Source organism: Ciconia boyciana, chromosome 8, assembly GCF_034638445.1.
Source record: "Ciconia boyciana chromosome 8, ASM3463844v1, whole genome shotgun sequence".
NCBI classification, from domain to species: domain Eukaryota; kingdom Metazoa; phylum Chordata; class Aves; order Ciconiiformes; family Ciconiidae; genus Ciconia; species Ciconia boyciana.
The window spans coordinates 7,399,297-7,422,689 of NC_132941.1; the positions used below are offsets into that span (position 1 = coordinate 7,399,297).

General features: G+C 45.3%; 1 protein-coding gene across 6 annotated transcripts; it reads left to right on the top strand.

The window, feature by feature from the left end:
* Nucleotides 1-4,929: 4,929 nt before the first annotated feature.
* On the top strand, nt 4,930-23,115 carry FAM174B (family with sequence similarity 174 member B). 6 transcript variants are annotated; one of them, XM_072869498.1, is made up of 6 exons: nt 4,930-5,309; nt 13,811-13,942; nt 16,115-16,140; nt 20,770-21,333; nt 21,435-21,749; nt 22,843-23,115. In XM_072869498.1, exons 1-4 carry the CDS (start codon nt 5,011-5,013, stop codon nt 20,841-20,843), a joined length of 531 nt encoding a protein of 176 aa, XP_072725599.1. In that variant the 5' UTR covers nt 4,930-5,010; the 3' UTR covers nt 20,844-21,333; nt 21,435-21,749; nt 22,843-23,115. The 6 variants fall into 6 exon arrangements, with proteins under 6 accessions (XP_072725599.1, XP_072725597.1, XP_072725598.1 ...); XM_072869496.1 differs by having other exon boundaries at nt 21,435-23,115; XM_072869497.1 differs by having other exon boundaries at nt 20,770-21,308; nt 21,435-23,115.
* Nucleotides 23,116-23,393: the final 278 nt, after the last annotated feature.

The window sequence follows — 23,393 nt, forward strand, 5'->3', positions numbered from 1 at the left end:
CCCCTATTCTGAGAGCTAAAAATACATCTGGGTGCTGCCTGGAGGCGACCAGAGAGCACAAAGGAAAGGGCAGCCTGAGCTTCATATACATTGCTAAGCAATGCATGAAGAGCCTTCCCCACAAATGGGGATGCTCTTGTAATAGGCATCCATAAATACAGAAATCTGCCATTCCCAGAAGCAATTGCATATAGAAACACTCTTGCTCGTTCTATTTAGCCAGCACCAGATTCTTCTACAGAAAGTGCAATTGCTAGTGAGAGCTCAAACTTATAATGACACCGAACAGGTGTAAACTGGAAGAACAGCTCAGCAGGGAGAAAAGCTACACCAACTCCCACCCCTGCAATCAGCAAAGCCTTCTCCTCGAGGTTCATGTTTGTATCAGAAAAGAAAAGCAAGCTCTCATCAGAAAGGAAACCAAATACTTTCTGCATTTTTCACTGACTGTGAATTTCCTCTCGACTTCTCAAAGTCCTGTTCTTCTACCAAAGCTCTTGGGAGTGCAGGCTTTCACATCAGCCGCTGCTAAGGGGGAGAGGAAACCAAGATGTAGTTTCCTTGTTGTCCAAGTGGGACTCTTTGTCCTATATACATGGAGAATGTGACTCACTAGGTAAAATCTAAACCCCACAAATTAGTTCAGATCCCCAAAAGATGACTATTCAGATAAAATGTTTATTACGGAAGGGCTGATAAACTCCCCTTGCTCTTATTTATTACTGTTCTGTTCAGAACAAACCACATGATGTCATTGAAGAACAGAGTTGCGAAATCCCACATTCCAGACCAGGAACCAGGAATGATTCCCAAATTAGGCAAATGACATGCGAAATATCAGTAAAGCAACCACGAGGAAAAAAAGAAACCCACAAAAAAACCCCAAACCAAAAAAACCTGAAGCCACATGAAACAAATTATGTTCTCCAAAACTGTCATGTTAATGCCTCTTCAACTCAAATACATTTACTCAAAAAGTCCTCAGTATCTTGAGAATATGGAGCTAGGATTGCAAAGTTAATTTAAAATTCAGGAGCAATATTTACAGATTATTTATATAGCAACAATCTGCAAATATTTCCTTTGGATACTGCCATTTGAGAGATTTTGCATGTCTTGCTTCCCACTTTAATGGCATTTTTAGGGGTGGGACTCTAAAAAAGCTTCCACACTTCCTCTGCGCCAACAGCCTATTTACTTGTTTGAATGTTAATATGAAGAGCAAGTATAATGTTATTCTGAAAGCTGAGTCTTTGAATGGCTGCAGTTTATTGCATGGTTGAAAACCTGGAAGATGACCATCCCATCCATGACCATCACTGAGATGAGGGCCCTTTTCCCCTCCATTACAGCTTTGAGATTCCTTTCCAGTATAGCATTTATTGAGGCTGGTTTAGTATTTTCACTTCTGGTGTAAAATTTCCCTCTTCTGGCTCCCAAGGAAGTTAAGACAGCAAGGACAGATGGATCAGTTTATGTTGCCTGAAGTTAGCTGAGATGCTGGGAAGTCCTCGGGAGATATAGTACCTCCTGGGGCTTTATGCCTTATTCTCAAGGAAGTTGAGACATTTTCCACTGGTTCATCCTTTTTAACATCTGAAGGGGAAGAGACTACCCTAAGTACCTTGTATAGCTCATAAAAAATGGATCAGAGCTTAGATATTATTTTCTTAAGAATCAGTCACTTGAGATTTCTATTGAACAGATGGGAACAAAGCCCAGTCTGGCCTAATTAAAGAACAAAACCAAACTAAATTGTAATTGAGCAGTTCCTCAGCATGCTGCACAACGTGGTGGAATATAATGTCCCATTGCACTGCAGAATGGAGACACCATGGAAGAAATCTAGGTCCTCCAGGCTCCAAGTATAACATTTAAGGGCAGCCACAGAAGGAGGCAATCCTTTGCCAAAAGGAGCAGCAGAATTGCTGTGTGCTACACACCCACCCACCCACTCACCCCACATTGTCCATGTGAAGGGGACATTCTCTATGGTTCACTTGGTGAGCCACAGGACTAATGCTGCAGAGTGCCAGCCAGCAGCTCTGCTCCATCTCCTCGCAGAAGGTCACAGATGCCTCCAGGCACATGCTCAACTCCTCAAAGCAAAGCAGGGGTTGATGCAAGGCTCACCTAAGCCAAGAGGAAGATGCCTCTTTCTTTCAGAGAGCTTCAGATGTGGCTCCAAGCACTGCTGACATATCATCTCAGCACCAGCCTCCTGAAACGCTCTGCATTTGGTCACGTCTGCATTTCTCTGACATCTTCCAGTGGAACAGACATGCAGGGTTCATGCAAGAGGTACACAGAGGCACGAATTATGGGACTCCCCACTCCGCAGGTTCCATTTCCAAACACAGTCAAGCCTCTACCCCCACCTGTCTAGACACTGCTGATCAGAAACTAACTGAATGCAAGGAATGCAATAAAAAGCATCCAAATCATTAACCACCATCACAGAGAAGCTGGTTAAACTCAATTATGTTCAGACCCAGGCAGAAGAGGGCATAAATAAGATCCTTAGAAGGCAGGGGACAGAGCAAGGGTACAAATGTAATTAATTGCACTTTGCACATGGATAACACCTTCCCTCTCTTCCTTCTGCTGTGCAGCTTCTCACCTGAGCACCAAAACTCCCAAGAGCATAAGCCTGCTTCTTAGGGGGATCAGAAACAAGCCAGAAGAATCCTGAGCTTTATCATTTCTAGACTGTTTGGAATATGTTTGACACCACACATACTGGTACAATTGCACTTTGTCAACTAGAGGAACTCTGTAGTGACAATAAATATTAATTCCCTGTGCTGGCTTTCAGCCTAAATCTTAGTAGATTGAAATATCTGCCACAGGAACATCAAAAAAAGCCAAAGTAGCAATAAGTCAAACAAAAGTGCCAGATCCACCATCCGCCACTGCCTGGTTTATGCTAGTCAAGTAACAGATGTTTCAGGCTGTGCATTTCAGAGGAAATTACATTGATATGCTCATACAATACAGCAAATCCTGTTGCAAATTTGCAGAATATTTATTTCAGGAATAAGTCTGGCTCTATTAAAAAATGGATGTGAAACAAAATGATTTGGCTTACAAAGCCTACAGTGCCCCTTTGCTGGTTCAGCACCACAGCAGCAATGCCGAGATAAGATCAAAGACGATCACAGTAAAATTGTAGGTCCAGCAATGTCCTTTTTTCATGCTCAAGAAGGATTTTGTGCTGCCTACCCACCCTGCGTCATCCCACAGCAAAGTCAGCAGTACTCAGCTCTGAGCAAGCTTAGTAGAGGTCTTTGCCGTTCATCTCTCCTTGCCCAAGGAACACCAAAGGAATGGATGTAAGGATCAGTGTGGGACATCATCTAGTGTTTACCCATCACTCCTATCTAGCGGCTGAGCACTTAAGGTATAATCCCAGGTGGATTCACACCCAGGATTCCCATACAGTGACTGTGAGTATTAGTTTTTGAGGATGAAGAGTGTCTTTAGGTATGTGTCCAGTACACGGCACTGTGGAGCTCTGATTTCAATATACAAGTAATGGTGAACAGCTGATGGATTTGGACCTAAGCTCTGTGACCAGCTGGAGGTGGTTCTTGCTTTGGAAGCCCCTTACACCTCTTCCTTCCTCCTATGGAAAAGCACTGCACTGGAAGAGGAACAGCAGGGTATGACCAAGTGAAATCTGATAGAGGCCAAGCAGCAGCTGGCAAACATCTCAGAACAGGCAGGGCCAACATCAGGCTCCGTGTTTACAAATAATAAATCACGTGAGTAGCACTCACACCAATGTTTGGGAAAGAGTCCGCATCACCAATTTGACCTCCTGCCCAGCTGGATTTTTTATTTTTTTTCCTGAACAGAAATAAACTGGGGCCCCATGTTGGAAACTGGGAAGCTACACAAAAGTAAGCAATGAAATAAAGCCGGAACAATGACCAATTCAGACAGTCCAGGGGGCCTTCTGCACATCGTCCACGTCAAAATTTCCTCATCCCAAAGAACTTCCTGCAAAAAACACAGAACGCTTTTATTACCGAGTGGGTGGCATTTGATACAGCATCCCAATTGGCTGGGAAAGTCGATGAACCACGCATTATTTCACTGCCACCTTTCCAATGGGACATTGCCAGCAGGAATACATCTCTGTCATCTTTTTCACAGCTGAGTCACACATTTGTACAGATTATACCCTGCCATGCCAACCCTGACGTATAGAGTTTAGGAGGAAGGAAATCAGCTCGCTCTTCTTTCTCTCCTTTCTCCGGTTCACTTCATTTTGGTGGCAACATGCCCCTCTCCCCAGACACAGTTATTTTGCAGTGGTGAAGCTCATGCTACTACAAAACATGGAGAGCAAAACTAAGTTATATCTCAGCAGTATCCTAGTGTGGGCTCCCCTGCTCTCCCCTACTTGTTCCCCCTGTCTGGCTTCGCTGATGGCACCGTTCACACGCTCAGCACACCCGGGATGGTCTGCGGAACTGTGGTCCTGATTTCCATGAATCTTAAGATTTTCAAGATTTTCAAGATGTGAAATATCGGTAAAAATCAACCTGGAAGCAAGGCCTAGGTGACCACTGGAAAGGCAAAAAAAAGTAAACCTGACCTAGAAATTCTTGAGTTTGGCAGCTACACCATGCTGAACCAGCAGCACAGAGCTCCGTACCATGTTTGAGTGCAGTCTGAGCCCCGTGATGGCTTCATTCTACACCAGGGCAGATGTTGCGTGTTGTAATTCAAAGCCGTCGTTATCGGCGAAGAAATGGCGCTGGCACCGGGAGCGGCGGAGCTCTGAGGAACCCGCCGGGCCGGGCGGGCGGCGGGAGGAACGCCGGGGCGGAGGCGCTGAGGGCCGCGGTACCGGCCGCGGCCCCCCCCCGCCCCCGGCGAGCGCCGGCCCCTGGCAGCGGGGCCCGGCCGCGGGAGGCGGCGCCTCTCGGGGAGGCGGGCCGGGCCGGGCCGGCCGGCGCTGCCTTCCGGGGCTCGGCACGGCGGCGGCCGGAGCCGGGCAGGATGCGCTCCGCCGCCCCGCTGCTGCTGCTCTCGGCCTCGCTTCTGCTGCCGCCGCTGCTGCTGCCGGCCGCGCCCGGCGCCCGCGGTAGCCAGGAGCCGGCGGCGGGCCCGGCGCCGGCGGTGGCGAACGGCAGCCGCCTGCCCGCCGAGCCGGCCGGCGCGCCCGGCAACCACAGCGGGGCCCAGCTCAGGCCCGTGCCCGCGCTGCTCCGCGACCTCTCCGCGCTGAAGGCTGCAGTCATCGGGGCCTGCGCCCTCACGGCCGCCCTCATCGCCTGCCTCCTGCTCCGCGTCTTCAGGTAGGGCCGGGCCGCGCCGCGCCCTCCCCCGGCAGGTGCCGGCTGACGGGCCAAGGCCTCCGCCCGGGGCCTCGGGGCTCCCCTTGCCCCCGGCCGAGGAGGACGGGGGGCGGCCGGGGGTCGGGTGGGCTCCGGCCGAGGCCTGCGGGCCGGCCGAGGCAGGCGGCAGGCGTTAAGCCCCGCCAGCGGCGCGGCCTCCCGGCGCCTCCCCGGAGAGGCGGGAAGCCCGGGCGGTGCTGAGCTCCTCGCCTGTGAATAGTATTTTTAAAGCCTGACTTCAAGCACGGCGTGGGTAAATGCCTCATGTAACTCCTGGGGAGTCGCAGGGGCGGCGCTGGCCTCACAAACCTGCAACTTCCTCTGCTTCTGCAGAAAAAAACAGGGCAGGAGCTGGGTTTCAAGTGGCTTTTTTCAGGTGTGGGGTACGCAGGGCCCAGCGCTGCGCATGGGGCCACGGCGATGGGCCGGGACTGGAGCGGGCACGAACCAAAAGACGGGAAGCTCCATCTGAACGTACAAAAATACGTGGATTTTTTTGCTGTGAGGGTGGTGGGTTGCTGGGGTAGGTGGCCCAGGAAGGTTATGTGGTCTCCATCCATGGAGATAATTCAAAGCCCAACACGGCCCTGGGTAGCCCTGCTTGATCTCAAGAGGTCCTGTCCTGCCTCAGCCATGTGCATCCTGTGCACCCATGGGATAATGCAGATGCCGCTGCTGTAGTAACTCATGCTGGGTAAAAAAGACAAATCTTTCTTTTTCCTTTTAATGAAGCTTAAGCAGATAGGCTTGAGGAGGTCCAGCATAGCCAAAAGTAGATGTTGGTTTACACCACAGCCCTGATTTGACTGGAACTGTGATGTGTAACCAATCTCTCCGATGTTTCAGTTGGGTAGATTGCTGATGGATGCAAGCTCCTGCTCCCAGCACAGAAGGGAAGACGCTCCTGGTCTCTCACAGAGTCAGGAGAAGTGCTGGTGAGCAGCAGGAAGCTGGGCAGAGATTTGCATCTGCTTGGTGCTTGTATCTTGTCCATTTAGCGTGGCGTAACCAGTGCGGGCCAGTTCATTCACTGTCCTTCATGCTGCTGAAGTCAGTTGGTGCTGGCATGTGCTTGAGTTATCTGGGCAGCCCTTGAAACTCACATATCGCCTCCCACTGCGAGGGACATGAGCAAATTAAACTCAATCCCTTTAGAAAGCCAGTCTTCCTCTCGGCTTGTTGCTGGAGCAGAAGAAAAGCAAATATTAAAGCTCCATTTGGCACTGTTAGTGTTAATTATTATTTATCTCGGGGTAGTGGCGAGAGTGCCCACGGTGCACTAGAGGCTGTCCCTGTCTCGTGCAGTCTACAAACAAAAAGTTGTTGCTTGCTTGTGCCCAGCTTTGCTGGGGACGATTGCAAACTTTCAGTAGTTAACAGTCATCTGACTTCCAGGTAGGGGAAGCAGGAAAGAGCCCGGAGAGTGGAGCAGCAGGCTCTCGGCGGCAGGGAGGAGGTGTGCGCCACGTCTCCAGTGACAGTACAAGTGGAGCTGGTGAATTCTTCCTTGTTCTGTCTTCACGCAGCTCCTTTGTATTTACATGATGGCTGCAGCTAAATGCTCTGCTTCTCCTGCTTCTGAATTAATTCTGTGTAGAAAGGGCAACGTTCACAACGGTAGTATTATAAAGTGTGGTCTTAAAGACCGAAATGATAAGAACTGATATTTGCTAAAGAAATTGACATATAACTAAATTCTTCTTATGTGTTGCAGCAGCTGGCAAAAGACAATGCAAATAAATTTGCTCATTAAAGTGAGGTGGTTTGGGAGAACCCAGTAAAATATTGAAGAGCTTTTTTTTTTAAATCAATATAACCACTTTGCAGCTGTATAAAGTTGTCATGGACAAACACAGCAGAAATGGTAGTAGGTATATGAGCTAGAATTAGGAAGTCTATAACTAAATGCAGAATGAAAAGCTTAAGTTTCTACTCCTAGTTCTCTCTGATCCTGGAGAGTTTATTTTCTCTGCCTCAGTTTCTTCTGGGTATACAGGGAGACCTTGTGTCAAGGAGACCTGGCGTAAGGCTGAACACTTCTAGCCAAAGAAAGCAAACCGATAGCCTTTAAAGACCTTTCCCTATACCATAATCAGCAAAAACAGGTCCAGGTTCAAGTCACCTTGGGAATGATGGATTAATTCTCCCATGCCAAAGTCATCGTTATGCAACTGATCAGAGTAAATACAGCATTAAAGATATGTTAAAAAAAAAAAAAAAAGGCACCCTCTGAGGTCTCTCCTGTATCTTTAATAGAACCTGCAAGGAAAATGGAAAATGAAGCTTTCAGCTTCTGAGTAGGTTTCTTTATCTGTCAGAGCAGTTGTTTGTAAACAGTTGTCCCAGCTGCAAATGAGACAAAAATACCAACAGGTATGTTTGTACAGTGTCACACTTGTAGCTGACAACATAGATCGGAGGAGATTCTGTTGCAGAAGAGATAAGGGATTTACCCTCAATAAACGTAAAGCTTTTCTCCATCAGAGTAAGAGCTTTGTTCATACTTAGTCAAAAACATTGCGATTTTTTTTCCTGAAGTGTCATGGATTCCTATTAAAGAGATTTTGCTGAAATCCAATCTGTGATTAAACCTTCACTGTGAAATTGCTCTGGGTTGCTGGAAATAAATTATCCTTTTAGATATGGGTTGTAGAGATGAAATGAACTAGTGAGTGGCCAGATATTCTTGTCACAGGCATTGGATTTTTTTTAATACATTTTATTTTTTTATACATCTCATTTTGATAGGTTTTTATGTGTCTATTATTTTCCTTTTTTTGTTCGAGCAGGGATAGATGTATTTCTCCAGCTTTCCAGCTCTGCTTTTAGGACAATGCTCAGATTCCTCTTCATTCCTTTTGGGAATGTTATGCTCTGAATCCATCTGATGGTCCTGTGATTCACAATGCGGTATCACCCAAAGTGGTCTGAATTTCCTTTCGCTCTGTGGCTACTAGGGACTATGAAGGCCAGCCAAGACTTTGCTACTTGTCTACATGTGTCAAGGCCTAATTTGCTATAGTATTTTTTTGGTTTTTGGCAAGCTCAGTTTTGGCAAGCTCAGTTCTGGGCTTTCTTTCTTTCCTATACTCCTGGGCACTGCATGCTCCCAAACCAAAACTATTTCCACAGCAGACCAAATTTCATGTTATTGTCAATAAAATAGTTGGGTAAGTTGCATTACCAAGAAACACAGTGTCTTGGAATAGCTTATGAACAGTTCATGCGGCTAAATTCACTCTTTGATCTGTGTTTTTGATATTGCCTTTCTACCCCCATATTGCGCCCTATTTCTCTCTCCTGGTGCAGCTCCGTTCATTTCATTGCAATGCAATTCTTGGGATCAGCTCCCAGGAAACATAATTTTTCAGATGTGGCTATCTGTGCTGGTAGACCATATGCCTTCTGGGGAAACTGGATAAGTTACTTCTGCTCAGATGGGCCAGCTGAAAGCAACACAAAACTTTAATTGCAGAAAACTGTGTGCTCTAAGTGTTTGCTACATGTCTTGACCTGTCCTTGAATGAACAGAACCCAGGCTAGAAGTGAATGCTGTTTATCTAGATTTTTAGAGAGAAGTTACCTGCTTATTTTGTAACTCATTGCTTTGTTATGTTGCTTTTTGTTCAATTTTGATTTCTTCTTTGAATACCACTTTAAGCTTAGTTTTCCAGTAATTGCAAAACTGGTATAAATTACTGAGATTGACGAGAGAGGTTCAAGCATATGATCACAGGATACAAGACCCTTTGTTCTACAAGCTGGGCAATTGCTCCGGGCCATCCAAGGCTTAACCCCAGACAGTTTGACTGATTTAAAATTAATTGTATTATAACCAGTTAGAATACTCCAGCAAAGGCAAGACCTCTGCCAGGAACAGGAAAAGAAAAACTCACCATTAAAATGATCTTAAATGGAGAAGAAGAAAAAAAACCCAACAAAACAACCAACCCCAAAACTTATATTTGGGACCCACGTTGAAAGTTTCATTTAAGCTGCATGTAGTTTAGTTAGGGCCACAGAGAATGACAAATGGGACACTTGTCCTGGGGGTCAGTGGTCCTGTCTTTGGGAAGACTGGATTGTCTTGATGTGAGCGTGACAGCAAATTGGCAGAAGAAAGGGAGAGGGGATCGATCTCTAATACTGTCTTGGGCTCTTTACAGCTCAGATGTGAACAGTCACAGCAAAGGATGAATGCTGTTTCTTGTAGGATTCACTGCCTTGAAGAGTTTGGGTAGATCATAAAAGTTTCTGTAGCTCTGCCCTACAAAACAAGGATACTTCTCGAGCACATCTCGGATGATATTGGTCTGACTGTGCTATGATGTTTGGAGGTGCATGCTGGCACTGGTACTGAGCACCAGATGTGAATGGCTGTATTTTAACTACTTACAGACATCACTGCTTCACTGAACCACAACAGTATCCCATTTAGGTGTTCCTGAAGTTATTCCCAGTAGCAGTCTCTGATCCATCCCTCCTATTAGCAGCACAGTTAAACAAGGGGACACTTCTACCCTTTGTGGGTGTGTGTATTACATCTTAAGGACTTGATTGTTAGACACAGCACCTTCAGTTTGCTACAGCAAAATGTATATCCAGAAAACATGCGAGGACTTAGCTTTGTGGTTTAACTTCGTTGTATATGGCACCATCCAGAGAGCAGAGATACCCAGACAGACCAACAGTAATGAAATATCACTGATCTAATTCATCAGCTGGTAATAAGCCTGGAGCTTCCCCAGGTTTATATTTCCATAATTTTTTTTAACTGTTAAGGGAGCCCATTAACTGCAAATAAACTAGTCCCAATTTCATTCCTGATATAACATTGCTGCAGTTCTAGGAGGAAGGTTGTAGCTGGCTTAATTAGACTTCCAATAAGCACTCTGCTAAGAAGGGATAGGGTTTTTTTTGGTTTTTCTTTTTTTGCAGGGGCTGGACCCCTCCCTCTGCACGTCTTGGCAGGAAGTGTTAATGCTGGATTAGAAATGCAGAGACCTCTCTCTGGGTCAAGAAAAGTGTTATCTTTGAATATCAGGGTTGTTGACTAAAATAGATTAGAGGCATAAATAATATAATGAACTAGTGAGTTGACTTGAGCACTTACTCCACCACATGATGCCTCGGAGAGGAGGATGGAGTGCTGCATATGCCTGGTGCTTGATCAAAATACAGAGATACAAAGTCAGCGTTCTGCTCCAGCCCATCTCTGTATGTTGTCCCTCCTGGCGCAGCGCGGTGGAGGCAGTAAATCTGATTTCTGATGGACCTGACCCTGGCGTGTTGCACGGTGCCGCAGGCATTCGAGCCTGTGTGGGAACGCCACTATGGCTGAACAGCTCAGGAGGAACTGGAAACAGGCTCCCACATCCAATAAGTTATTATTCGTCTTCTCTCAGTTAAGAGCCGTGCTCACTACGACTGCCTTCTGTAAACACTAGCAAGTTGGTTTTGGTGGGAGCAGCGCGGGGTCTAAGGTGAAAGGTTAATATCGCTGGCTGCAGTTAACTTTTTTTTTTCCCCTCCTCATGATGATTCAGTGCAAGACCTGTAGCATCCCCTTGTAATTACAGGGAGTGACTGAAGTCAGACAGCAGAAGCAATGTGATTTTTTTTTTTTTTTTTTTTAAAGTGGAAAACAGTTATCTGCGCTGAAATACCCAGTACCGCTTCTACCCTGGCTAAACCACTCGGGGAGTGTTTCAGCTTGTCGTTATGCAAGGGGCATACTCTGACCACAGCTTCCAGCACGTTTCTTGTTTGCTTTAAAAACACCCACACAAAACGAATGTGTCTGGGAGATCCTCTCTTTACCCATGAGGGCTAACGTGTCCTGATCCTATCCAGGAGGTCTCCAAAGTTCATGAAACATTTGTGTTCTGTAGTTCCTGCCCTGTGCTACTCCGCTGACTCTGCTGTCTGTTTGCAAACAAGAGATGCTGCCTGGTCCCACCTGCTGGATAAAGTGCTTTTCCTTTTGCGTTGTCACCACTGATGATTACATGGATCCTACTGAGGTTTGGGAGTTTTAATGTGCAATGGTTTCCTGATGGGCAGGCTTATTTGCGTGCATGTAGGGACACTCCCAAGGCTTTCCTTTAAAGTTAGCTCGGGTAATTCTTCTAGTGTTTATGAAGCCTAGGGGAGTTGTTCAAATGAGCAAGTGTGAGAAAACGGACCACTGGAAAGTACAGATTAATGACAAATTAGCTAAATCTGGTGTAGAATTAACTGAGGAAGAAGAGGCAAGGAAAGACCCTTTTGACCTGCCAATGGCAAACAACTGGTTGTAGCAGCTTAGCCAAAATCCATCAGCAAAACAAGTTTCCTCCATTTTCTAAATGAGCACTGTGGTTAAGTGGGGGTTGTGGAGGATTAATAGATCACTGTGCAGCGAGTTCTGCTCCAGGTCCTCTTTAAAGTGTAGCCCAAATAGACTAATTAATGGCTGGAGGCTAAAGGGTTCTAGTTTTCCATTTCTAAAAATACCTATTCTGCAGTAATTGCTTCAAATACTCCGATATTAACTGTTGTAAGATGAACTCCATAGAATAAGTTATATTTTCTGATGGAGGGAATGAGGGAGGATGTCTCTCAATGAAGTGGGCCTGATACGCAGGTAGGGTCTTAAATGGGTGAACCTGTGGAAACCCCCTGTGGACTGTACGTGTAAGGCAAAGTGGCAATGCTGTGCTTGGTTTGTTCTGACGGGTAGACACAGGTTAGTTTTGGTTTATGTTTAGGCTTTACAGTGTGAGTAAATGTTTCTTGTAAAAGCAATGCATTACTTGTAAGATGAGACGTCCCTGCATCACTTTGCTGCTAGGTCTTGGCTGAGAAGCACAATAATAGAGAGAAGTGTTTTCAAAAGGATTTTCAAGTGTTTGGGTTAAGAGTCCTACTGTATTGGATATAAAATTGCTTGTTTCAACAACAGCAGTAATAGAACAAACCACCCTGTGCTCTACGTGACACAGCGGCACAGATTGCCGTAAAGATTAGATGACACAAGACAACTTTCTTCTTGCTTCCGATGCAACCTTAGCCTTCAGAACAGGGAGGAAATGCAAACTGCTCCATCCCAAGGGCTGGAACCTGTTTGCTCAGCCTTGGACTACTGACCAAAAGCAATGCTAGGCAGAGGCACCGAGACTTCCACATTGGAGCTGTTCACCAGTTTAAATTTTCTTTACTTTAAGCCTGGATGGGACTGTTGCGATGGAGATGGAGGGCTTGAGTCCCAGTTTGTCTGTAATGCTCACACCTCAGTTCTTGCTGCTGTTTAACTCTTTAAAAGGCATCTGTTCTTGATGCAAAAATGACAATGTTGAATCCGGCACACCTTGCATGACGTGCCAGGGCAAGACTTCTTGGCGGTGAAAGTGTACTGATGGTGTGCTGTCTGCTCGGAGCAATAGTTGTGATTACCAAAAATTAGAGGCTGCTTGTTTGTGCCTGCTCCCTTCTCATGCTTGGCAGTTGCCAGTTTTGTTTTACAAAAGATGAAGGGGAAAATTCTGCAGTTTGTTAACCAAAACCATCCACTTTTCTCCCCAAAGGCTAGCCATACACACCAGCATCTTCTTTAATATATAATCACAAAACTGGATTCATGCATGAGCAGTGTGACCCTCCTAATATGGATGAAAAGAGTAGGTGAAGTAAAAAGAACCCTTTTACTAAAGTAAAAGAACTTTAGTTGAAAAGCCAGGCACCAAGTGTTTGTTAATTGAAAGTAAGTGTTGGAAAATAGATCTCTCAAAACCGTGCGACATGCAGGCACTTGAGCACTTTCATCTCGAAAGAAAAGTAAGGCTGGCATCTGTAGGAGGAGAGGTGGTAGGTACAGTTAGCTTCAAGTGATAGTTGATTATTTTTCATAGCACTTAAACAGAGTAGAGCATGAAACTTCTCAGACAAGGCTCAAGGTTTCTGCTCTGAGAGTCCTGAGCTTGGCCTGATAGCAAGAAGAGAGAGCAGGCTCTTTGTACCCAAACATCACCACCCCTTTGCTCCTTATAATCCTGCCTAGAACATTCCCTTGTCTCAGCAGGGCTTAACCTGGACTTTCTCGTCTAAACGTGTTCACTAAACCATTGGCTGCTTCAGCTGATTAAGCCCGCATCTCCCTTATTGAGTGTGGCAGCAGGAGGACGCAGTGGGCTGCTGCGCTCATACGCCTGCCCTGAATGCCAGAGGATCTCTGGTTTGTCAGCGGCTGAAAGACTGACGTTGATCTGGATTGCAGTTGATGACAAACTGTGCTGTACACTGATGGGCACAAATGGTGGCCTTGGAAAGGCAGCGGGAGGGGACACAGGCTGGCTCCGCAGCCTTCGTGTCTGGGGAGGTCCGAATCAAACAGGATAGTGATTCAGTGTTGGTGGGAACAGCTTCAGCCTCTCCAAGGAATACTGTATAAAGACAATGCTTCCCTCCCCACCTCTGTGTTTCAGGTCTGGCAAGAGGATTAAGAAGACCAGGAAGTACGACATAATCACCACTCCAGCTGAGCGGGTAGAAATGGCCCCTCTGAATGAAGAAGATGATGAGGATGAAGACTCAACAGTGTTTGATGTGAAATACAGGTACTGCTGCGAGCCCATCCAGTTAGGCTTGCTCACTGAGCTCTTATTAGTGAAGACAGCTCTTTTTTTCTCTGCTGGGCCAGCTTGGCAGAGATGAGGCAGTCACAGTCTCTCTTTCACTTTGCCCAAGCGTTATCGCTCTCCTTTACAGTCCTTCTGCCTGGTTTCTCAGCACACATTGCTCTGTACTCTCCTGCTCTTGTAATAACCACGTCGCTACCCCTAGGCTGTCTGCCCTCCGCTTTGCTCTGCAGAGCAGCACAACAGGATACACGTGCCCCAAATAGCTAACGAGGTTTAACAGACTGAACTTCCCCTCTCGGGCAGCTGTTGGCAGTTGTGCCTGTGCACTGTCAGTGTCTACGCACGCACTGGATGGGGGGCTGTGGATCAAGGGCTGCTTTTCCAGGCGCTGCCATTGCCATGAGCCTGGGAGGGAAATGATGGCGAATCTCCACCAACCTCTGGGTTTGTACCAAAGTGCTCTCATGTTTTTCTGTGACAAAGAGAGGACTGTAGTCCCTTGCTGATGTTGTTAGCGGTTATCCCTTAGCAACAAACTTTCCTTAAACGTGTTTGTCTTTTTGAGATAGAAGCGGTGTGACAACGCAAAACTTTTGGTGCCTATTCTGGGCCTGAGATTTATAGCAACCAGTTAGCACATAGAGATGCTGTGCATTGATTTATGGCATCAGGGTATCTGCATCTCTTATTTTTATTTGCATGAAGCCATCCGCAGCATTTGAGTTGCATTCTCATCCAAATAAGGCCTACTCTAAAATCTGCCTCACTTTGGCTGAAATAAGCTCTCCTAATTATAAAAACACAGATCTTGACAACTCCTAACTGGAGATTTTACAGACTTTACTCATGTTGCCCATCTCCTAACTTTGGAAAGGAGGAACAACACATTTGCTCTAAACACGTGTGCCAGCATCTAAAACACATACCACCGCAAGCTCTGCTGGTTGTTTTCAAAATAACTGCGTTATTTCTCTATAAAAGTCAGGCAATAGTTGGAAGCCATGAAACAATGACGGGTACGAGTCGTGCCTTTATGCATAAATAATTAGTTCTTGAATTAAACGACTCCTATCAGTCCTTGCCTGACTGTTGCCATTCTCTGTAGCTGCCCTATGTTTGCACTAATCATTTCAGCTTGTTCAGTTTTTACTTTGGGACCAAGCTTTGTTAAACCCAGAATGCAGAAACCTCTCTTGCCATGGCCTGCTTTAACAGCCCGTGTCTCCTGCCCCTTTTCCTCTTAACTGAGTACTTTCTCTGTGACTTTTGGTAGTGAGATCAGAGGGGTTTTCCAAAGACTGAGAACAGAAGATTCTCAATCATGGCAGTGCTTCAGGATAAGATGTCTAATAGTAAAATACTAGATGAACAAAGAAGAGAGCTTGCTGGAAACCATCTGACTCATGAGAGCTGTGGTCGTGTTATCTGACGATGCTTCCCTGGAGTACATGCTGTGCTGATGCTTTCACAAAAGTTACTCCGTCTTCGTGAGTTCCATAGCAGTACAAATGGCTCTTCACCTTGTGTGATGCTCTGTTTGGAGACCGTAGGGGCTTTTGGTTCTTAGCCGACCAGTCCTCTCTTCAGCTGTGGGAATTCTTCCTTTCTGCTACAGTGCAACAGCTATTAAATTCCACATTTTCTGAAGTCCTTGCAGTTTCAGACATACATTTTTTTTAGCTTAAACAGAGCTACCTCAGTTTAGAGGGAGAGATCATCTTACAGACAACCCCTTAGCAGAATTGGTTTTGGGAAAGCTGCTGTGAGGATACATTTGCTGTAAAAAGTATCAAGCTGTCTGTTTTCTTTGTGTGGCTCAAAGACTACATCCCCAAACAGTTCCTATCTCCTGTCACCAGTAAAGACATTTCTTTGCACATTTGAATTGCTGAGTTTGACCATTGGCATCCCCATTAAACCAGTCAGGAGGTTCTTCATAGAGAAGAGAGGGCTAGAGCTGCGGAAAGGGCATCTCAGATATGCCCACAGTAAGCCAGGGAACTAACTTCTACCAGGTCTTCTGTTGGGGTTCCTTCCCCAGTGCCACACACCCCCCCTCTCCCCCCTCCCCCCCTCCCCCCCAAATAAAAAAAAAATAATCAGGAAATAGTGGCCTTGTTCTATCTAAGGCTTCCTTTGTTTTTGCAGCTTGGTGCAGATTCCAGGAAGACAGGGTAAGGAGAGGTAACTTTATCCCTTTCTGTGGTTAATGGGAGTTATAAATACATGCAGGTAGCTACACAACTGGAGCAATAGGTTTGATTTGGATATTCAGCAAGTGCCTACAGTTTTAAAAGAGCCTTTGTTAATTGCTAAGTCAGGAAAACTAATTCCCATCTCCATTATCTCAAAAAAAAAAAAAAAAATTGTGTAGATGCATCAGGTAAACTTGCAGAGGTGTCGCTAGGGCTGATGCATAAGGAATGGGGTGATACTGCTGTTTCAGCTTGTTAGCCAACTAAAGCAACACATCATGAGTTGCAGCAACCTGGAAGCAGTTGTGATGGGGACAGAGGAGTGACAGGTGTCTCCTGACAAGTACCCATGGGCTAGAATATTTTGCACTCTTTTATCTATTTATTTTTTAATTCAAATGAAGGTGCATCCTTGCCAGCAGTCAGTATCAGTTGCAGTGGCTGTTCGGGTTTATTCAAGCAGCCTCCAAGCAGCAGCGCTTACTTGGCTTATGGCACGACAGACTTCTGGCCCGTCTGTGCTACCAAGTCTTGGCGAGGGGATTTTGACCAGATGCTGCTTTGGTGGCTGTACCATTACTGGGATTGCTTTCAGAGAGGCTAAATCTCATGCAGCCCTGTGCTACGGCAGGATCCACTGGTGCAGTGCCATGGCTGACAAGAGTCATTATTCTGATTTCCTTAATTCTTTATTTCTTTGCAACACGCTGGTACTGAAAGATATGCCTATGGGCTGGACTGCCCATCGTTCACTGTTGTAACATATGTGCTGCCATATCTACATCAGAAACCAACTTTCCTTAGCCATTTAAACTTAGAATTTTCAAAGTCTCCCTGGCTCCTGAATATCACATGAAATTAGCTCGAATCTTTTGTCCTGTTCATTTTTGATTTAAAGGCTGTGAAACTATGGGGAAAACGGTCCATTCTCCATAAAGTTATGATTTGCAATGGTGTTTGCTCAGTGCTTTCCACTAGAAAGGCACCAAAAGTATTTTTAAAATACAGGTTTCTGAGAAAACATGGGAATGGAGTGGAAAGGGAAACGGTTTTCCAAAGAGCAATGCAGCAGGCACATGTTGGCTATGATGGACTATAAGCATTATTCAGTTCAAGTGTTACTTACATGTACTGTAAGACAGTCCTATGCTTTCACATCTGTAGGGTTACCACCAGCATGGCAGTAGGGAAAAAATCTGAAGAGCTGGCCTGGAGTGCCATGACGTTAGGTACCTCCTGTGCATAATACTAAGTACATTACCCCAGTCTTAACCTAGTCTGACTGATATGCAGGCCATAGAGTCTTGTTTTGGGTTTGTAGCATAAGTCTTTGCTGAGGATGATCTGTGTAGGCTCTGTGCTGGTTTGTTTTAGGTCCCTTCCCATTGTTGGAAGATTTGTCCTGGCACTTGCATCTGTGTTTGGGGGAGTAATTGAGATTCTGTGCTGTCTCCCCCTCGTAATGCAAACAGCACTGTAATTAAAAGGCAGTTGATGTCTAGCAGCAACAGGGGAGAAGCGACATATACCTCTCCAATTGTTCTCATGCAGTTAATTTTCTTTCCTTTAATGCTTTGTCCTTGTGTGTATTTGTTTTCAGTCTTACATGAGGCATCAAAGAACAGCACAGTGTAAATTGGGCTGTTGGATGAAGGTTGTTACTTTTATTTTTTATTTTATTTTTTTTTCAGGAGGCTTTAAGGTTTTGGGCTCCTGGTAGATCCCACCCCCACTTCCTTTGGGCTGTGGAGCAATGAGAAATAACCACCTTCCTCCTGTAAAGCAGGCTAATGAGACCACTTCAAAATCTTAACCAAACACAGTCCTTTCTGCGGATGAAAAAGCCACCCACTGCCTGCCTCTGACAAATGCAGAAGCATGTGTGTGCCAGATTAGATACCCCCTTTGTGATCTCATTTCACTAGCAGGGAAGCAGTTCTGTCAATGGCTTCTCTAATCCTGCAAGCACAATTTCTGTGTGACAAGAGGCTGAAACTGTAAATGAAAGATTGTCACAGAGCAAAGATACCAAATCACTTAGACATTAACACCTCTTTGAAAAGCTTCATGGAAGCCATTTTTTAATACGGAGGATTGTTTTCTGTGTGTATTTGCTCTGGTGTTGAAAGAGGCATCTGGATAAAAAGTTCAGGAATTGTTCTGAAATTATTATAAAGTTACACAAAGAAAGCAAACTGAACATGGAAAGGGTGTTTGTTTCTTGATCGCCAGTTCAATCTGTGCTGCTGAAGGCTGAAAAGTATCCCTGTCCGATTGATTTTTGGACCATATGAACTGTATTTGTCATCATTTTCCAGATGTCAGATATTTTTTCATGTTTTATGATGGGATTACGCTTGCCGCACATCTTGGAAAATGAATTAGTGGAAAGCTAAATCACATCTTCCAAGTGTGCTCTTTCTCATCCCACCAATAGATCTTGATTTTAAGATTTCCCTCTCCTCTTTGCTACTTTAGCACTTTCTTGCAAGAAGGCAAGGGAACGTTGCACAGGTTTCATGATGATTTTCTTGATGGGGCTAAGCCATTGATTCATCAGGCAGTTGGCACTGTGTGGTACTCAAGAAGAGAGGAGCGAAGTAAAGTAGGTTACAGACAAATGTCCCTGACATTTTAGCATCCATGCCCCATCACAGAGCACTTTGCTTGTTTTGTGTAAGAGGAGAAAAGAGATTAAAACAGCTGCAAAAAGAAACAGTTTCTGAAAAGGTAAATAAAATTGTTAGCTTATTAAGCTTATTAACTCTAGCGTAGCTCATTGGGGGATTTCTTGTCAGCTTCAATAGAAAACTGAAAACAAGTACTGAATAAATTCTGTGGCGCCTTGCACATGAAAGACTTTGAAAGCACTTCAGTAATCTGGGATATCAGCAGTGTCCCCTCTCCCTGCTGACTTGCAGCTGTTGGAGGCAATGCGTTCTGCTCTTGCTACGCTTGCTGAGCCCAGCTGGGTGAATTTCACAACTGTCTCTGCAGAGTATTTTGAGTTCAGGGTGATGCGTGCCATGTGAGAGCCCGGAGTCAGGGAAGAACTTGGAATTTAAACGCCAGAGCTGGAGTTGTCCCAACCCCGATGTCAGGCTCCTAAATAAGTACTGAAGGAAAGTTTTTCTTGGGGAGGATTGAAGCCTCCATCCTTCCTGTCAGCTAAGTGAAATTCTTCAGTTTGTTTTCCACGTGGATTGTCATTTTTCCCTCTAACAGCAGCAGCGCTAGCAAAACGCAGAAGCATTTTAGGAATGCATCTTCCAAAGTGTTCTTGAAAGCAGAACAATTTATGTGTAAGGAGTAGTGGCAGGCAGAGGGAAGAGGACAGTAACATTTATTCAACCACCATGGGACTAAAGGGCTTTTGAGAGCTTGCAGTATGTTTTAGAGGAAAGATGCACCATATGTAAAGGCTGGATTCTGGATTCATCCCTTTTTCAGGCACCGATAGCATCGAACTGTGTGGAAACATCTTCATCACAGTTGCAGGGCTCAGCCTTTGATGTGCTCGAGTCTTTTGGGAGTCTCTGTAGAATAGGAGAGTTACACTATCAGTGTCTTCTCTTTGAATACGTCCTTTCCAGATCCTGACTGTGTGTGCAGCTCTGAATGGAGCATGATATTGTCTGCTTGTTACAGTAAGGTGTGACTCTCAAGGGAGCAGCTCTAATGGATTTTTGCCAGCAAAAGCCGCAGGCCGTTCTGGATGATGCTAGGTGAATTGCGTTGGGGTTTGTAGCAGCTTAATTTTTTTTTTTTTCCAGCAGGCAGTAGTGACAAGTTGTGTATAAATGGAGGGGTATCATTTATCTTCATCTGAAGGGGGTGCAAATCACTAACACAGTCAGCTGCTTACTATAAATACAACAAACTGCCAAAGCTTTGGTGCTGCTGTTAAGGATTTCCCATGGGTCCACAGCAGGGGAGGAAAGAGATGGTCAAAAAGCATTTTTTGGTTTGGTTTTTGAAGGCCAGGTTCTTTCCTCACTGGGCTGTAACAGTTGTTACAGAGCACACCACATTCTGCTGGCTCGTTCAGTCGATTATAAGCTGGCGGTGCAGTCCTATGGGAGGGCTGTTGCCTCCTTCATGGAGTGTAACAAGTTCCTATTAAGGCTTTGGTTTTTTTGGACTCTGAAGCAGTTAAAGCAGTAGGGTGTTAGGAGGAGAATCCATAGCAAGAAGGATAGGCTGCGTGTGTTGGTTAGTAAGGGGCTGCACTGGTGTGAAAAGCTGTGAGGTCCAAGATGCTGTTTCATGTGCAGTGAAATAGCAGCCCCCTGGTGCATGCTCCCTTCTCTGGTCTGCACAGTGGCTGGTCACAGGATCTTTCAGCATCTGGGTTTTGTTTGCTATAACTCTGCTTTTTTTCTTCGCTTGGTCTAGCTTGTCCTGGCATGGTGTTAACATCACATCAGTGTCCAATGTCACCATACAAATCAACTGCTGGAGGGAACGGATGGCAGTCACAGTGAATAATGCTGCTTTTTCTTTTGTGGCTTTTTGGTTTTTTTTCCACTTTGCACATTGGTTCTCATCTGTGTCTGTGAGCTATTTAATTGCAAATCTACAGCTGTACTAATTCTTCCTGCTTTCCAGGTAAAGCAGCTCCGTGGAGCATTGGTGCCCTGCAAGATGCCATTCTGCTGTTGAGGGACCTGCTGAAGCCATAACTGTGAAAGGGGAGGCTTTCATCTCTGCAGCGTTACAATCAAACCAAGCCTCACCTCCTCGAGGTGCTGTTTGTACAGCAGGCTATGGATCTTCTGACCAAAATGTCACCATTCAGTTCCCTGGTTTCCAAACTGCTGTGTTGGAATGACCAGAGTTCCTCTTTGCAAACTCGGCTCTCTCTGGCTCTAGGAGGGCTGTGGTGTCACTAAAGCATGACAAGATGCAGCCCTGTGTACCGACTTGCAGCTCATTGCGGTCTAAATAAGTTTTGCAGAAGGAAGAAGACGAGGAAGATTGAACCAAGCTGCCCCAAGGACTTATTTTCTAAAACCCTAATTCAATAGTTCAGTCACTGTTAAACTTTGGTCATTGTTAAACAGATCATGTGTTTAAAAAAAAAAAAAATCAAGAAGTGTATTTTTTGGGCTTTACAGAGGCAACTTACGACTTCGGGGGGTAAAAATGTAAGCCATGCTGAAATGCTACATGGTATGTTTAGTGTAGGATTTTTGGGGGGAGGGGGTGAGAGGTTGACTCATGTAGAAAATTTTCTTGACTTGCTACTGATTTTTTTTTTTTTAAAACAACAGTTGCACTAAGCTTTCATGATGACATTCTCATTGTCCCAAGGAGCTCTGATCAAACCAACTTGAATAAATGAGACCACAGGGAAACAGGAAGAATCAGACATGCCCTAAACTACAACAATCTTGGATTAAAGAAGATATATTTTTGTAATATTCTGCCCTTCCACAGGGAGTAAAAACAGTGTTTTGTACTGTCCTGTGCTTACTGTACCTTGTCTACGATTCATCTATATTACCTTTTTTCTAAGCAAAATAAGTCCTCATGTGGAATGATTAGATTGCAGAAAGAACACCTCTTATTTTTCATGGAAGCTTCATGTAAGTGATCTTAATCTGTATCAAACTGGAAGTTTTCCCCTACCACCTGCTTGACAAATGCCATTTAACTCAAGGATACATTTTTAACCATCACTCCCTGCTGTGCTTTGTGCTGCAGAGGTCAGAGCTGTGGGATGACACTATGAGAATTAGATTGCTGCATCTGGATGGATTGGGTTTAGGAGACCGCAAGCATGTACGCTTTCCAGGCCATTGTTAGAAAGGGCAAACCTAACTGGTTTAGTTTCTTTACTTTGTGGTTTTCCTTTAAAGTAACCACAGACGCAGTTCAGACTTCTCTTTGACATGTTTATTCTCTGTTTACTGCACCCCTTAACACCTTTTATTTTGGGTTTTTAAGCTGGCTGGAACCTTACTTTTCTTGAGGAATACGTTTTCCAATTGTTTTAGGATTGTGCCACTGTTTGCTTGACCCTCTACTAGCCTCCTGCTGTTACAACCCCTCAAGGAGACTGCCAAGTATCTGGCAAAGCACCATCCTTGCAGCAAGCTGCCAGTTTTGAGGTTTGGGTTTTTTGAAGGCCGATTGGGATTTGAGGCTTGCTGAGAACACTGAACTGCTTTGTCATGATACCACGACCTACGCCAGTTCTGCGTGGTTCCCTTGGGCCCTGCAGTTGGTAAAAGGAGGTGAAGGGGAATTTTTTTTTTTTTCCCTTTCCAGCAGCCTTGCGCTTTCATCAAAGCAGCTCCCATAACACAGCTTGCTTTCCCTAGCCGTGACTCAGCAAAGGCTTTGCAAACAGCCCACTCAGCCTGGATGGAAAAATCCCACAGCAGACTGTTGTGTTAATATTAGTCATCAAGGCAATATAAAAATGCTATGTTATTTTCATTCATGGAATGAATTTAAGTCATTCCATATTACTGTTACTAAGCAATATTTAACATGTCAGCTGCGAGGTGAGGATTGGGCCAAGTGTGTTGTGTTCTGTCTGGTAAGAATTGCAGGGACCAGTAAGCTGAATGATGCTGTGGGTTGAGATAAGATCTGGGGCTCTTTCCCTGCCCAGGTAAAACAGGTTTCAGACTTAGGCCGGATGATTCTGAAGGAAATATTGTGTCTCTTCAGGATTAAAGTACTTTGAAGACCGGGAACTGAACTTCTTGGGCAGACCGAGTCCTTTTTAAGTCAGAGAAGTGGCGATGCTGAGAGAAGGGAGAGAGGTTAAAAGCTGCTGCTTGCATTTGCAGAAGGAGGCGATGGAGTGAGGTGGCTGCCCTGTCTGAGCAGACACCATGGCAACATATTCATGTCCACTCTTCTGCCAGACTCATTAAGCTGAGCATCAGGCATGCTGGAAGAGTGGTGGAGAGGGGATGAAACCTTCTCTGTGCACAAAAGGTGAGACCAAGTTATGTAGGAGAGAGATGAGAGGAAAAGGTGCATAAAGGACACTTCTCCTTTCTGAGAGTGAGTCAGTTGCTGAAATTGGGAGTTTTTCCACCAACTTCAGGTCACTTGCAGAGTTAGGCTGGCAAAGGCCATCCACTTTCCTTGCTTGTGGCTAAAAGATCCCACAGTTTCCGTAATGTGGCCAAATCTCAGTGGTGGACAGGGACCAGGTTTTTACAGTGTTGAAGATGGAGGTGCCCAACTGCTGCTGGGATGCTCTGGCTCCT

Bases quoted from the DNA above. Each gene is read 5' to 3' on its own strand.
- FAM174B (XM_072869496.1), top strand. From the start codon at position 5,011: ATGCGCTCCGCCGCCCCGCTGCTGCTGCTCTCGGCCTCGCTTCTGCTG. The intron at 13,943-16,114 runs GTACTGCTGCGA...TTGTTTTTGCAG, and splicing joins GTGTTTGATGTGAAATACAG to CTTGGTGCAGATTCCAGGAA. The intron at 16,141-20,769 runs GTAAGGAGAGGT...CCTGCTTTCCAG, and splicing joins GCAGATTCCAGGAAGACAGG to GTAAAGCAGCTCCGTGGAGC.